Here is a 15,388-nt window from a genome sequence, read left to right as displayed (position 1 = left end):
GGCCTATACGTCTGATGAAGGGTCTTTATCCGAAACATTACGCAATACTGTACTTACCGCGGTGTAACCAATGGCTATGAAATACTATCAACAAATCCTATTTGAAGCATTTCAAAGTACCTTTAGGTGTGCAGCTCCTTCACTCTGTCTACTATTTGTCTGGGAAAAGAGACGCAATACTTTATAAATAGAATAATTTAAGGACATGGTCACACATATTACAATGTACAGTCATTGCCAAAAGTATTGAGAATGAGACAAATAGTAATTTTTCCAAAGTTTACTGCTTCATTTTTTGTAATGGCAATTTGCATATACGCCTGAATGTCAAAGAGTGATCAGCTTAACAGCAATTACTGTACTTGCAAAGTCAATATTTGCCCAGAAAATGAACTTTAACCCCCAAAACACATTTCAACATCATTGCAGTCCTGCCTTAAAAGGAGCAGCTAAAATCGTTTTAGTGATTGATCCATTAACACAGGTGTGGGTGTTGATGAGGACAGGGCTGGCGATCAATCAGTCATGATTAAGTAAGAATGACATCACTGGACACTTTAAAAGGAGGCTGGTTCTTGGTATCATTGTTTCTCTTCAGTTAACCATGGTTATCTCTAAAGAAACACGTGCAGCCATCATTGCACTGCACAAAAATGGCCTAACAGGGAAGAGTATCGCAGCTACAAAGATTGCACCTCAGTCAACAATCTATCGCATCATCAAGAACTTCAAAGGGAGAGCTTCCATTGTTGTCAAAAAGGCTCCAGGGCTCCCAAGAAAGACCAGCAAGCGCCAGGACCGTATCTTAAAACTGTTTCAGCTGCGGGATCGGACTACCAGCAGTGCCGAGCTTGCTCAGGAATGGCAGCAGGCTGGTGTGAGTGCTTCTGCACGCACTGTGAGGCGGAGACTCTTTGAGCAAGGGCTGGTTTCAAGGAGGGCAGCAAAGAAGCCACTTCTCTCCAGAAAAAACATCAGGGACCGACTGATATTCTGCAAAAGGTACAGGGAGTGGACTGCTGAGGACTGGGGCAAAGTCATTTTCTCTGATGAATCCCCTTTTCGATTGTTTGGGACATCTGGAAAACAGCTTATTCGGAGAAGAAGACGTGAGCGCTACCACCAGTCTTGTCTCATGCCAGCTGTAAAGCATCCTGAAACCATTCATGTGTGGGGTTGCTTCTCAGCCAAGGGAATCGGCTCACTCACAGTCTTGCCTAAAAACACAGCCATGAATAAAGAATGCTACCAGAATGTCCTCCAAGAGCAACTTCTCCCAACCGTCCAAGAGCAGTTTGGCGCCCAGCAATGCCTTTTCCAGCATGATGGAGCACCTTGCCATAAAGCAAAGGTGATAACTAAATGGCTCATGGAACAAAACATAGAGATTTTGGGTCCATGGCCTGGAAACTCCCCAGATCTTAATCCCATTGAGAACTTGTGATCAATCATCAAGAGACGGGTGGACAAACAAAAACCAACAAATTCTGGCAAAATGCAAGCATTGATTATGCAAGAATGGACTGCTATCAGTCAGGATTTGGTCCAAAAGTTGATTGAGAGCATGCCAGGGAGAATTACAGAGGTCTTGAAGAAGGGGCAACACTGCAAATATTGACTTGCTGCATTAACTCATTCTAACTGTCAATATAACCTATTGGTACTCATAATATGATTGCAATTATATTTCTGTATGTGATATAAACATCAGACAAACACTAATAAAAACCAGAGGCCAGCAGATCATGTGAAAATATAATTTTGGTGTCATTCTCAAAACTTTTGGCCATGACTGTAGTATAAGTAACTTTCCATTCCATGAGATAAGGCTTTCTTGACAATATCATAATGCATATGTGTAACTTTATTTTCTTCAGGTTTAAAAAAATAATGAATCAAATTATATATAGATATATTTTTTAATGATACTAAATCAGGATTTCGTAAATGTCTGTGCTAAATATCTGTTGAAAAGAGATGTTATTAGCTCTACGAAAACAGGAAGAACATATTGTTTTAATACTTATTGTGTCTGCATGAGTCCTAGTGGAATACCGCTAAAACAACTTAGGACTCATTGTTATACTGCTTTCACATAATACATGAAATGCTTGCAAACATTCCAATATTTCTTGTATTTCTGCCACAGGAAATTCCTTCACTTTTTCTTAATGATAACGGTCAGAGGTTTCCAAGATCCATCAGGAAAGTCAATGGTAATAAAGTTGTTACATGTTCCTATTTATTGACTAGGATAGAATCTCTTGAAATCTCTTAAAGAGAACATGCCATGTTAAAAAGCGCTATTAACCTGAAGATATGGGGTTAATCTGCAGGTTAATAACGTTATGACGGTGCCCACACTGAGAGCCCCGCAGCCTGGAGGAAATTAACTTTATTCCTCCGGGCAGCCTCTGGCTTTCAGTCATAGGGGTGGGCCAGCGCAGCTTCAGTCACCGCTCAGTACATAGTGAGCTCTGGTTTTTACCATGCCTCGGCACTGACTGACAGCCGGCTCTGTATTAGAGGCTCTTTATTAGAGCCGGCTGTCAGTCAGTGCCAGGGCGTGCTTACAGATACCGCTCACTATGCACTGAGCAGTGACTGAAACCGCACCTGCTGTGCCTCCATGACTGAAAGCCTGAGGCTGTCAGGAAGAATAAAGTTAATTTCCTCCAGGCAGTGGGGCTCTCAGTGCCGGTGCTGAGCAGCTTCAGAACATACCTGCAGGTTAATAGTATTTTTTTAACATGACATGTTATCTTTAAAGTCCAATATTTAAAGCCAATACTTATCTGGCCTCTATTTCCCTTCAGCACTTCTTCATGCTGTCGGGGTAGACAGGCAGTCATTGGTGAATTCTTAAAGCTGTATGATCATATGGAAGAAAGGATGTCATATAGCTATTCAACCCGGACAAGAAATCTAAATTGACTGTCCAAGCAGACAATTGCTTTAATTATGCTCTTTCTAATCCATAAAATGGTCAGCCTGCTTATGACACTATGGTGAAATTACTGGTTTTCCAGCACAATTGAGATGCTTAGGCAGACAAGGTTACTAACTATATAATTGTTTTAATCTGTTAGAATGATTATGATCTAATGTATACGACTAGCTTCACTAATCATAACTGTATAGAAAAGAACATTCTAGAACAGATTTGTTTTCTGTCTATGGAAGAAGACATCTTTATAATGTAGGTGAAAACAACCAGAAGTCTTCTTACAGGTTTCTTGACTGCAGCGCAATGCTTATCAAAGGGGTAAGGAGCATCTGGCCACTCATTTATGCTACACCAGCAATAGGGGAATAGTAGCATTACATGAGCCAGGGTTACCAGTAAGGTAGGGATCCAAAGAGAGGTACCTAACGCAGCATATAGGGATGGGTTCATTTCATGCGACAGCTGGTGTCAATGATTTTCTACATCACAGATGTGAAATCTAAATTCTCTATATTATATATTAGCCTTAAAAAGATATCATGATAAAGTGAAAGTGTAAGAATACTTTTACTGCTTTCCCCCCTAAGATTCTCTAACTAAAAATAGAAAGAAACTAAGCCAATATTCACTTTTTCATAAAATTGTAACCTTTTACCACAGCAGCTTTTTGTAAGAAAAATCTCAATTGTAGTGAACTTACTTTTGTGGTCTAATTTGAAAAAGGGGAACATAGCCTGTGTCTTATATTCGTGTTTTACACTATTAGGCCATATGTTCAGTATTTGGTCAGTATTTAAATCAGTATTTATAAGACAAAACCAGGAGTGGGTGACAAATACAGAAGTGGTGACGTGTTTCTATTGTACTTTTCCTCTGATTATCCCACTCCTGGTTTTGGCTTACAAATACTGATGTAAAATACCGACCAAATACTGAATGTGTGAACTTAGCCTTATCACAATCCTACTTCTCCCATATTTTTAAGACACATGCATACAGGGGTATTTCCCATTAGCCTCTTTTATAAGAACTTGAAAAGAAGGGCATTTTCATCAGGAAAGTGGCGGCTATGCATGCATACTCAGCCTTTAAATAAGTCTACAGGGGAAATTCTTTAGGTGAGCACCCTTTGATGATTCTGTATATCCCATAGACTTTACAATTATAAATAAAACCGCATGGTAGGTCATTGTAAGTAACATTTTACCACCCTCATATATATTATCTAGCTTGTCCTCAGAAGAAGAAACAGCGATGGTGTCGGGCTGAGTACTCCTACAACCCAGGTAAACAAGATGAATTGGAGCTCGTCGCTGGAGAAGTTCTGGAGATTCTAGAGGAGGTGATGTCAAGAAAATGTTATTTATTTAATTCTATGCTAATGTATATACATTTTAGATATAAAGTACTCAGATTAAGTTGTTTGCACTAAGCACAAAGGAAACGTGTAAGAAATCACGAGAGCAATCTAAGAGTGTACAGCATGGACCAGATTTTCTAATGTCTGTAAGAAACTTCCTGACTACGCCACAAATGATGTATCAGTGGCATGCACAGCAATCAGAGGCAGATGACAGAGATAATTATAGACACATAATTAAAAAAACAACACCCAAATTGTACAGTACAAATCACTGGAAATTATAGACTTAGACATAGTTGAAATGTCAAAAACAAACGCTTATTTCCAATGAACAGCTAACAAATGTCCACCTGAAGGCATAAGAGATAAGCTTTGCTACTTCCTACCAATTTCCATGTAAGTGGGTTGCCAGCTCTTATAAGATCTCTCAGAAGAACTGGCAATAGTAAATTTTTTTTCCTACAAATTATTATTTGCCTTATTTGCACTTGTATGGACATTACCGCATTAGTTCATGATCAAATTGTAAAATGCCGGCACATGTACATTGTGGAGCCATCATCTAACATCAGCTGCTCTAATGGCACACTATTTTATATAGTTATTTAACATTATATAAAATCAGTACATCTTTTGGATATACAGTACATGAACAGTAGCCATAGACTGCAGCTTCCTTCCAACACCACAATAAACCTACAAGTTGAGTTCAATTCTGCCTTGTGGGGAGAGTCGAAATACCCCAATGTATATATACACTGCTCAAAAAAATAAAGGGAACACTTAAACAACAGAATATAACTCCAATTAAATCAAACTTCTGTGAAATCAAACTGTCCACATGCTGTTGTGCAAATGGAATAGACAATAAATGGAAATTATTGGCAATTATCAAGACACACTCAATAAAGGAGTGGTTCTGCAGGTGGGGACGACAGACCACATCTCAGTACCAATGCTTTCTGGCTGATGTTTTGGTCACTTTTGAATGTTGGTTGTGCTTTCACACTCGTGGTAGCATGAGACGGACTCTACAACTCACAAAAGTTGCTCAGGTAGTGCAGCTCATCCAGGATGGCACATCAATGCGAGCTGTGGCAAGAAGGTTTGCTGTGTCTGTCAGTGTAGTGTCCAGAGGCTGGGGGCGCTACCAGGAGACAGGCCAGTACACCAGGAGACGTGGAGGGGGCCGTAGGAGGGCAACAACCCAGCAGCAGCACCGCTACCTCCGCCTTTGTGCAAGGAGGAACAGGAGGAGCACTGCCAGAGCCCTGCAAAATGACCTCCAGCAGGCCACAAATGTGCATGTGTCTGCACAAACGGTTAGAAACCGACTCCATGAGGGTGGTATGAGCGCCCGATGTCCACAGATGGGGGTTGTGCTCACAGCCCAATACCGTGCAGGACGCTTGGCATTTGCCACAGAACACCAGGATTGGCAAAGTCGCCACTGGCGCCCTGTGCTCTTCACAGATGAAAGCAGGGTCACACTGAGCACATATGACAGACGTGACAGAGTCTGGAGACGTAGTGGAGAGCCTGACTGCCATTAGGTACCGAGATGAGATCCTAAGATGCCTTGTAAGACCATATGCTAGTGCGGTTGGCCCTGGGTTCCTCCTAATGCAGGACAATGCCAGACCTCATGTGGCTGGAGTGTGTCAGCAGTTTCTGCAAGATGAAGGCATTGAAGCTATGGACTAGCCCCCCCGGTCCCCAGACCTGAATCCGATAGAGCACATCTGGGACATCATGTCTCGCTCCATCCACCAGCGTCACGTTGCACCACAGACTGTCCAGGAGTTGGCGGATGCTTTAGTCCAGGTCTGAGAGGAGATCCCACAGGAGACCATCCGCAACCTCATCAGGAGCATGCCCACGCGTTGTAGAGAGGTCATACAGGCATGTGGAGGCCACACACAATACTGAGCCTCATTTTCACTTGTTTTAAGGACATTACATCAAAGTTGGATCAGCCTGTAGTGTGTTTTTCCACTTTAATTTTGGGGGTGACTCCAAATCCAGGTCTCCATTGGTTAATAAATTTGATTTCCATTGATGATTTTTGTGTGATTTTGTTGTCAGCACATTCAACTTTGTACAGAACAAAGTATTCAATGAGAATATTTCATTCATTCAGATCTAGGATGTGTCATTTGAGTGTTCCCTTTATTTTTTCGAGCAGTGTATGTATATAACCAATGCATTTAGACATATCAATAGATGCAGAAACTCTTGGGTTAAAATCTGCCATATCAATAGCTCAGGGTCATTTATTTACCTGCGATGATGTTACTGATCAGCTAGTACTTGACTGTATATGGTCAAGTTGGCCAATACCCAATCATTCCATGAAAGATCATTTCACAGTGAAAAAATGTTCATCCTTCTCTTTGTTTCATTGAACACGTATGGCCATTTTGAGTGACTATACCAATAGTTCACCAGATGATCATTTGATCAATGGTTGATTAACCTCCTTCTATCTAATGTGTATGGCCAGCTTAATTTCAGCTGCTTTGCTGTATTTGTATGTGGACTGTAAATCACCTTTGAGACAAACATTGTGCTGGACTTCTTCAGATTGAAGATGGTTGGTGGCTGGGCAAGAAGGGAGATTTGATCGGAGCCTTTCCATCCAACTTTGTGCAAGAAATATCAGAGCCTCCTCCAGGTAAGACTGGCATAGGAAACAAAATCTGTAAGATTGCAAGTCAAACACAGTTCAAATGGTGAATTAACACTGAGTATGATAATAAAAAAGTTAATTATAATTATTTTTTTTTACTATACAGAAATCTGTATATCTAGAGCCTAGAAAATCTTAATCATAAATGTATGTTTTTTTGTGCTCATAGAATTTCTGGAAAAAGGCAGATTATAGGTTGTCCCACTGCTTGGTCCCCAAACAATCAAATTTAATCTGTGCAAAATCTTGCAGAAAATGTTAGTTCTCTTGCAGAACCCCCACAAGGCAAATGAAGCATTACAAAGTGCAAATGTAATGTACGAACATGATTGTTCCTTTTCTGATTGCTCTCGGCTATGTCAAAATGATGGGGATACGAGAAACTCCCCTCCATTTACTATTGAGTAGTTGAAAAAAGTTGAAAACATGTCTCCTAAAGCCAAAAACTGGATTTTCATTATGGATTTCACTTTCACAGCAAATTCACAACAAAAATCCGTTGCATGTGTGTGCAATTACTCCTTAACATTCCAAGACATACCATATACAGTATATCCATCAGGAGCAGTGGTAAATTAAGTCTCCATCACATACAGGTGCTTCTCACAATATTAGAATATCATCAAAAAGTTAATTTATTTCAGTTCTTCAATACAAAAAGTGAAACTCATATATTATATAGAGTCATTACAAACAGAGTGATCTATTTCAAGTGTTTATTTCTGTTAATGTTGATGATTATGGCTTACAGCCAATGTAAAACGCAAAAGTCATTATCTCAGTAAATTTAAATAATTAACAAAAAACACCTACAAAGGCTTCCTAAGAGTTTAAAAAGGTCCCTTAGTCTGTTTCAGTAGGCTCCACAATCACTGGGAAGACTGCTGACTTGACAAATGTCCAGAAGGCAGTCATTAACACACTCCACAAAGTCCCAGAGTTCCAATATTCATTTGGAAATCAAGGTCCCAGAATCTGGAAGAAGACGGAGAGGCACACAATCCAAGCTGCTTGAGGTCTAGTGTGAAGTTTCCACAGTCAGTGATGGTTTGGGGAGCCATGACATCTGCTAGTGTAGGTCCACTGTGTTTTATCAAGACTAAAGTCAGCACAGCCGACTACCAGGAAATTTTAGAGCACTTCATGCTTCCCTCTGCCGACAAGCTTTGTGGAGATGGAAATTTCATTCTCCAGCAGGACTTGGCACCTGTCCACACTGCCAAAAGTACCAATACCTGGTTTAAAAACAACAGTATCACTGTGCTTGATTGGCCAGCAAACTCGCCTGACCTTAACCCCATAGAGAATCTATGGGGTATTGTCCAGAGGAAGATGAGAGACACCAGACGCAACAATGCAGACGAGCTGAAGGCTGCTATCAAAGTAACCTGGGCTTCCATAACAGCTCATCAGTGCCACAGGCTGATCGCCTCCGTGCCACGCCGCATTGATGCAGTAATTGATGCAAAAGGAGCCCCGGCCAAGTATTGAGGGCATTTACTGAACATACATTTCAGTAGGCCAACATTTCGGATTTTAAAAATATTTTTCAAGCTGTTGTTATAAAGTATTCTAATTTACTGAGATAATGACTTTTGTGTTTTCATTGGCTGTAAGCCATAATCATCAACATTAACAGAAATAAACACTTGAAATAGATCACTCTGTTTGTAATGACTCTATATAATATATGAGTTTCACTTTTTGTATTGAAGAACTGAAATAAATTAACTTTTTGATGATATTCTAATTTAGTGAGATGCACCTGTATGTGTCAAGCTGATCGGGTGGGTGCTGCTTGTATAGCTGCTTGATCAGCTGCAGGAATCCAACTGACATACACAGCTGAGCCCCTGCTGGAACTGCAAGGATCAGTGAAACCATCCATCCCTGCAGTTTAACTCCTCATACGTCACTCTCAATAAAGACAGCAGCACATGAGGAGTTTGACAGAGGGACATCTGGGGTGCCAATGAGTTACTATGTGAACTGGCCATATACTAATGCAGGATTTAATAGGATTTTTTATGACACTAATAAGGATAAAGTAATAGCCTGCACTACATAAGTGCAGAAGTCTCATTTTGAGATATATTTGACTTATTAATCACTTTTGCTTTCATTTTTGTATAAGAAAGTTTTTTGTATTTTTTCACATATTGTCTTTTTTTCTCCCATAATCGTTTTATAGTACGGGTTGTTATGTACATGGTGATACCAAATTTGTCTGTAAAAGAGGCATCTTTTACATTTTTCTATTTAAAAAAAAACTAAAAAAAATGTATTAATCCCTTAAGGGGACTTGGATATACTATGCTTTGATTGCGTAGGTTATGCACTGCACTACATAAGTAGCATAGCATATTCAAGTCCCCTTAAGGGACTAATACATTTTTTTTAGTTTTTTTAACCCTAGAATGCATGACCAAAAAAATGGGTATTTTCAAAAAAGAGTTGTTTTGCCGAAAATGCCTGTAACATAAAAATAAATGAACAACTGGAAATGACAAACAACTATATACCTGAGGAATACCTAGAGTTTCAAAATTCTAACTAAAGTAATCTTGCAGAAAATAGGAAATAATTAACAGGGTGGGCCTGCGAGGCCCCAGGTATGGGTTCTAGGGTTAAATAGAAAAATGTAAAAGATGCCTCTTTTACAGACAAATTTGGTATAACCATGAACATAACAACCCGGACTATAAAACGATTATTGAGGAAAAAAAGACAATACCTGAAAAAAATACAAAAACTTTCTTATACAAAAATGAAAGCAAAAGTGATTAATAAGTCAAATATATCTCAAAGTGATACTAATAAAGACTATAGGTTATAACACCAATATCAAGCCCTCATACAGCTCTGTAATCAAAAACATTTCAACCGATATGACTATCAGAATACGACAGATAAATAGGTTTTATTTTCTTTAAAAAGTAATTTTCTTGTGCAAAACTAGTAAAATGTAACAAACTGTATGATTTGTGTATCACAGTAATTTTACCAATCCATATTATAAAACTATATAATTATTGATCTTGTGGTATACGCCAAAAAGCAAAAAAAGAGACAGAATTTGTTTTGTTTTTTGTTCATCCTACAGCACAAAAAAATAAAATAAAAAGTGTTCAAAAAGTCTCAGGTACCCAAAAATGGCACTAATTAAAAGTACAGCTTGTCCCACCAAAAATGTGGGGACAAAAGCTCTCAAAATATAGTGACCCCTCAAAAAATAATTTTTTTCACCTCCCAAATAGTGTAATAAAAAATGACATCACAAACTGATACTACTGCAAAGAACAGACAATTTTTTTTTTCATCAGTGTATATGTTGTCTAAAAGTAATAAAGCATTACTGAAACCATAAATATATTTGGTATCACCTAAGCCTGCGGCTACATGGTGGCTTTGGCCGTGACACATCATATATCCAAAGATTGCTAGGTGTCACTGGTACATCACATACCAACCAGGTATGATTTTTTGCGACTTGCTTTTCGCGGTCACAGTACCGCCAAGGTTGCAATGCAACCCCATTCACTTGTATTGTGCTGTGAAGTAGCAACGGCACTAAGCAATCTATAGCTGCACAGCTTGTGTCTTGGCCAAAGTCGCTATATTGTCCCAACATTAATCATACTGACCCACAGAATAAAATAAGCACTTTATTTTCGCAGTAAATGAAAAATGTAAAATGCAAAAAAACCCCAAAAAAACAGAATTGCTGTTTTTTCTCTATTTCTTCCTTTAAAGAATAAATAAAAGTTAGATATTAGGTTGCATATGTCCCAAAACGGCGGCCCTAACAAATACAACTCGTCCCACCTAAAAAACAAGCTGTCATACAGCTGCGTTAATGTGAAAAAAAATTATCATGGCTGCAGGACCTTGATGATGAAAAAATGTAAAAAGAGGTTTGTTCATTTAGGCTAAATTAAGCCCTGCCCTTACGGGGTTAATGTTTGAAAGTATATGCATAGTTTATTATGTATTATTCATTTGTTCTGCAGATAAGTCCGTCAATTTAAAGAAAAACAATAAGCAAAGACCAAAAATGATGGAAATAAACTTTACTCCTACTGTAGACAACACGGTAAGATACTGAAGCTTGTGATTGTGGTTTGCACACTGCATCTTACACAGATTACAAAATAAGGGTATGTGACCATGACATCTTTTAGACGCCGGTGTACCTGTATTATTCTTGAAGCAGCATACCCTTCAGGAAAATGCCAGCAATGTTTTTCCTAAAGTGTCTTTTGGACATCTTTTGCAGTGGCATTTTTTACATTCTACAGTATATATTAAACAGTGGCAGCTTCCAAGCAGAAGCTACCAGAAGAATGGTTAAAGTCATTTCTTTCAGCCACTTCACGGCTTTAGAAGCCTGAAGCAATTAAAAGAAGTGACAAAAGACAGATCATATGCACAGCAATGACATTTGGACATTGCTGCGCATATGCACATTATTTTTCATGTTTTTAGAGCTTTTTTTCAGGCAGGTTCCTGGTGGAATCCACCTGACAAAGACATCGATGTTAGACAAGATTGTGTTCCTGAATTACTGCCCTGCCTCATCCTTTATTTATGGTAGATTTCGTTTTTATAATGAATATCTTACTAACTGTGACTCAGATGTATGAGCTAAATTCTAGTCTCTAAAATATATGATACCAGTGAAATATAGGCTTTCGTTAGCTTTTATATCTTCTATCCACCAGTTTATCTATGCCTATATTTCTCTTTTTAGGTGAAACAGAATGAAAAGGCTGCAGTGAACAACACTAAAGGTAAAACATTTTCTACAAGAGCTTTTTAATGGCAAATACAATGAATACATGGGAATTAATGAAAACATTTGGTGAACATTGCCTCTTATGCCTAGAAAAAAAAAAAATTCTACATATTTTTTTAGTTTAAAAAGCTATTCATGTTTTATAGTAAAGTATGTGTCCACTGTTCGATAACCTCTTATGAATGTCCCCTGTATGCTGCATAACAACTTGTCTAGGAGTAGACCCCTTTAAAGATGTTCTGTTCAGTCTTTTGGTTCAGGACGGGCATATGAAAAGCAATGCTTGACAAATTCGTTGCTTTGATAACATTCTGAAAAACAAATTGCTACCATCCTTCAGGGATCCCTTTGCTAGTAATTTTCTGCTATACAATTCTTGAAATTCCTCCTTTATCATCTTATTTTGTACTGACCACAGAGGTCCGGTTTACGGGTTAAACGGTTTTGTACCATTAAGGGGATGTAACAACTATACTACTCCTTTGGAATTGCCTTGATAGCTTAGTGTGGACTCTTATCCTCTGCATAGCCTGTAAAATGCAGTAATACACAGCACCCAGATTACAAGCAGGAGCTATTTCTTCTAGCAGCTCTCCATTCTGGCTCATAGAGGTAGGTTCTACGACTGTAGACACGGTTGTGGAAAGTGATTTTCAGGGCACCAGATAGGAAATCCCCCTCTGCATTTGTTGTGGTGACTAAAGCTGCTATTGAGAAAATTGTGCTGGTGTTCCCTGTACTGCTGTCTTGATTGAGAACCAGGCCAAACCAGGCAAGCCAGCCAAACCTGTGGGGTCTCACGGAAATGTTGAGTCAATATCTCAGAAAAGTGATATTGCAGATATTGCAGCCTGTAAAGTTTGTTTTCCTCTGCACATAGCTTGTGTGCTTTACTCAACGTCAAAAGGAACTTGTGAAACTTTAGAAGGTATTTGCTTAACTTACAGTGATAACTACATTAACCAATATGTGAACATTTATGCTACATTTTTTGCTAACCACACCATATGTGTGCCCTTTATCAAACGTGAAAAATATATATCTTTGTACCGTGTTAGCCAGTAGACAGAAAAATATTTAGATTTGAGAGTCCTCAGTGGTTGATACCTTTTAATGGCTAACTGAAATGATGGTAACCATCTTTTCAATTAGGCCACGGCCCCACTATCAGTATTTGGTCAGTATTCGGTCAGTATTTTTTCTCAGGAGTGGGAGCCAAAATCAGGTGAGGAACAATCAGAGAAAAGGTATAATAGAAACAAGTCACCAATTCTGCATTTATCACCCACTCCTGGTTTTGGCTCCCACTCCTGAGAAAAAATACTGACTGAATACTGACCAAATACTGATAGTGGGGCCGTAGCCTAATTGAAAAGATGGTTACCATCATTAAAAGGTATCAACCACTGAGAACTCTCAAATTGAATTTTTTTACCAAACACAAACTTTTATTTTTTTACTAGTTGCTGTATACTAACTATAACTTTCTTTTTTTTTAACCAAACCATTTTAAGGATCTGTCAAAAATGTATTGCTTACAGTTTACATTAGTTTTTAGAGAACAGTTATTCTTTTATTTTGTAAAGGACAAATTCATTCTTTATTTTATCTTCAGTTTAAGACGTATACTGTATGAAATGTAGAAACGTATTAATATGCTACTAACTTCTGTTTACAAAAAAAATGTAAATTATACCTGTCGTAGCCTGTATTTTTTAGTACTGTAATAACGGGGCATAAATCTATTAGCATAGCTTGTAAAAGTTGCCCGCCCTAAATTGCAGCAGTCACAAATGCGTTCCAACGTGCCTATTCAAGAGTGATGAACCCTGCTTCACCTCTTGGAGACCTAATGGAGAAATCTTGGTATGATGGGTGTCAGTTTGATTGATACTGGATCATGAAGCTGATTTGGGTATCAATGAAGGAAATAATCAATCTACAGTAAATGATAAAATTAAAGAGATGTTTGCTTTCTATCAGTAAATTGTGGTCATGTCATATATAGGAGACATGTCACAAGACCATGGTATCTTATCACTGCACAGTATTCACAGGGCAACGTGTTTTCAACAAACCTAGCATTAATTATACAACTGAATATAAGAAACTTTGTAATATATCTAATTAGAGAAAATGGCTCTCTTTCTCCACATTTGATCCCCTTGCCTCTTTTGAGCCTGCTGCAATGTTCAATCATTCTAAAATATTGCTGAAATTTAGCTCACTGAGGGGTCAGGTTACAAGTTACAAGTTGCCCATAGAAGTCTATATATACAGTACAGACCAAAAGTTTGGGCACACCTTCTCATTTAAAGATTTTTCTGTATTTTCATGACTATGAAAATTGTACATTCACACTGAAGGCATCAAAACTATGAATTAACACATGTGGAATTATACACTTAACAAAAAAGTATGAAACAACTGAAAATATGTCTTATATTCTAGGTTCTTCAAAGTAGCCACCTTTTGCTTTGATGACTGCTTTGCACACTCTTGGCATTCTCTTGAATGCGGTGGTTTTCAGTTGCTGTTTGTTTGTGGGTCTTTCTGTCTGAAGTTTTGTCTTTAACAAGTGAAATGCATGCTCAATTGGGTTGAGATCCGGTGACTGACTTGCCCATTCAAGAATATTCCACTTCTTTGCTTTAATAAACTCCTGGGTTGCTTTGGCTTTATGTTTTGGGTCATTGTCCATCTGTAGTATGAAACGACGACCAATCAGTTTGGCTGCATTTGGCTGGATCTGAGCACACAGTATGGCTCTGAATACATCAGAATTCATTCGGCTGCTTCTGTCCTGTGTCACATCATCAAGAAACACTAGTGACCCAGTGCCACTGGCAGCCATGCATGCCCAAGCCATCACACTGCCTCCGCCGTGTTTTACAAATGATGAGGTATGCTTTGGATCATGATCTGTACCACGCCTTCTCCATACTTTTCTCTTTCCATCATTCTAGTAGAGGTTGATCCAAAGAAAGTTCTTCCAGAACTGTGCTGGCTTTTTTAGATGTTTTTTAGCAAAGTCCAGTCTAGGCTTTTTATTCTTGATGCTTATGAGTGGCTTGCACCATGCAGTGAACCCTCTGTATTTGCTTTCATGCAGTCTTCTCTTTATGGTAGATTTGGATATTGATACGCCTACCTCCTGGAGAGTGTTGTTCACTTGGTTGGCTGTTGTGATGGGGTTTCTCTTCACCATGGAGATTATTCTGCGATCATCCACGACTGTTGTCTTCCGTGGGCGCCGGCGCCCAGGTCTTTTTGCATTGATGAGTTCACCAGTGCTTTCTTTCTTTCTCAGGATGTACCAAACTGTAGATTTTGCCACTCCTAATATTGTAGCAATTTCTCGGATGGGTTTTTTCTGTTTTTGCAGCTTAAGGATGGCTTGTTTCACCTGCATGGAGAGCTCCTTTGACCGCATGTTTACTTCACACCAAAACCTTCCAAATGCAAGCACCACACCTCAAATCAACTCTAGGCCTTTTATCTGCTTAATTGAGAATGACATAACGAAGGGATTGCCCGCACCTGGCCATGAAATAGCCTTGGAGTCAATTGTCCAATTACTTTTGGTCCCTTTAA

The 15,388-nt window shown here is 38.8% G+C and overlaps 1 protein-coding gene across 4 annotated transcripts in view; it reads left to right on the top strand.

The window, feature by feature from the left end:
- Positions 1–15,388, top strand: part of SH3D21 (SH3 domain containing 21) — a 129,174-nt gene that overhangs the window by 30,355 nt on the left and 83,431 nt on the right. For all 4 annotated transcript variants that reach the window (XR_012287174.1, XM_073665911.1, XM_073665910.1 and 1 more), the window contains exons 3-7: positions 2,150–2,216; positions 4,177–4,289; positions 6,894–6,984; positions 11,010–11,092; positions 11,750–11,789. Coding sequence is in view for 3 of the 4 variants with exons in the window: in XM_073665911.1 (XP_073522012.1) it covers positions 2,150–2,216; positions 4,177–4,289; positions 6,894–6,984; positions 11,010–11,092; positions 11,750–11,789 (394 nt within the window). In the remaining variant the exon portion in view is untranslated. The remainder of the gene's footprint in view (positions 1–2,149; positions 2,217–4,176; positions 4,290–6,893; positions 6,985–11,009; positions 11,093–11,749; positions 11,790–15,388) is intronic.

This window comes from Phyllobates terribilis, unplaced genomic scaffold (genome assembly GCF_046119375.1).
Source record: "Phyllobates terribilis strain yellow unplaced genomic scaffold, ASM4611937v1 Scaffold_2__4_contigs__length_985480577, whole genome shotgun sequence".
In the NCBI taxonomy this organism is placed as follows: Eukaryota; Metazoa; Chordata; class Amphibia; order Anura; family Dendrobatidae; genus Phyllobates; species Phyllobates terribilis.
This window is presented reverse-complemented; position numbering and strand designations above follow the sequence as displayed.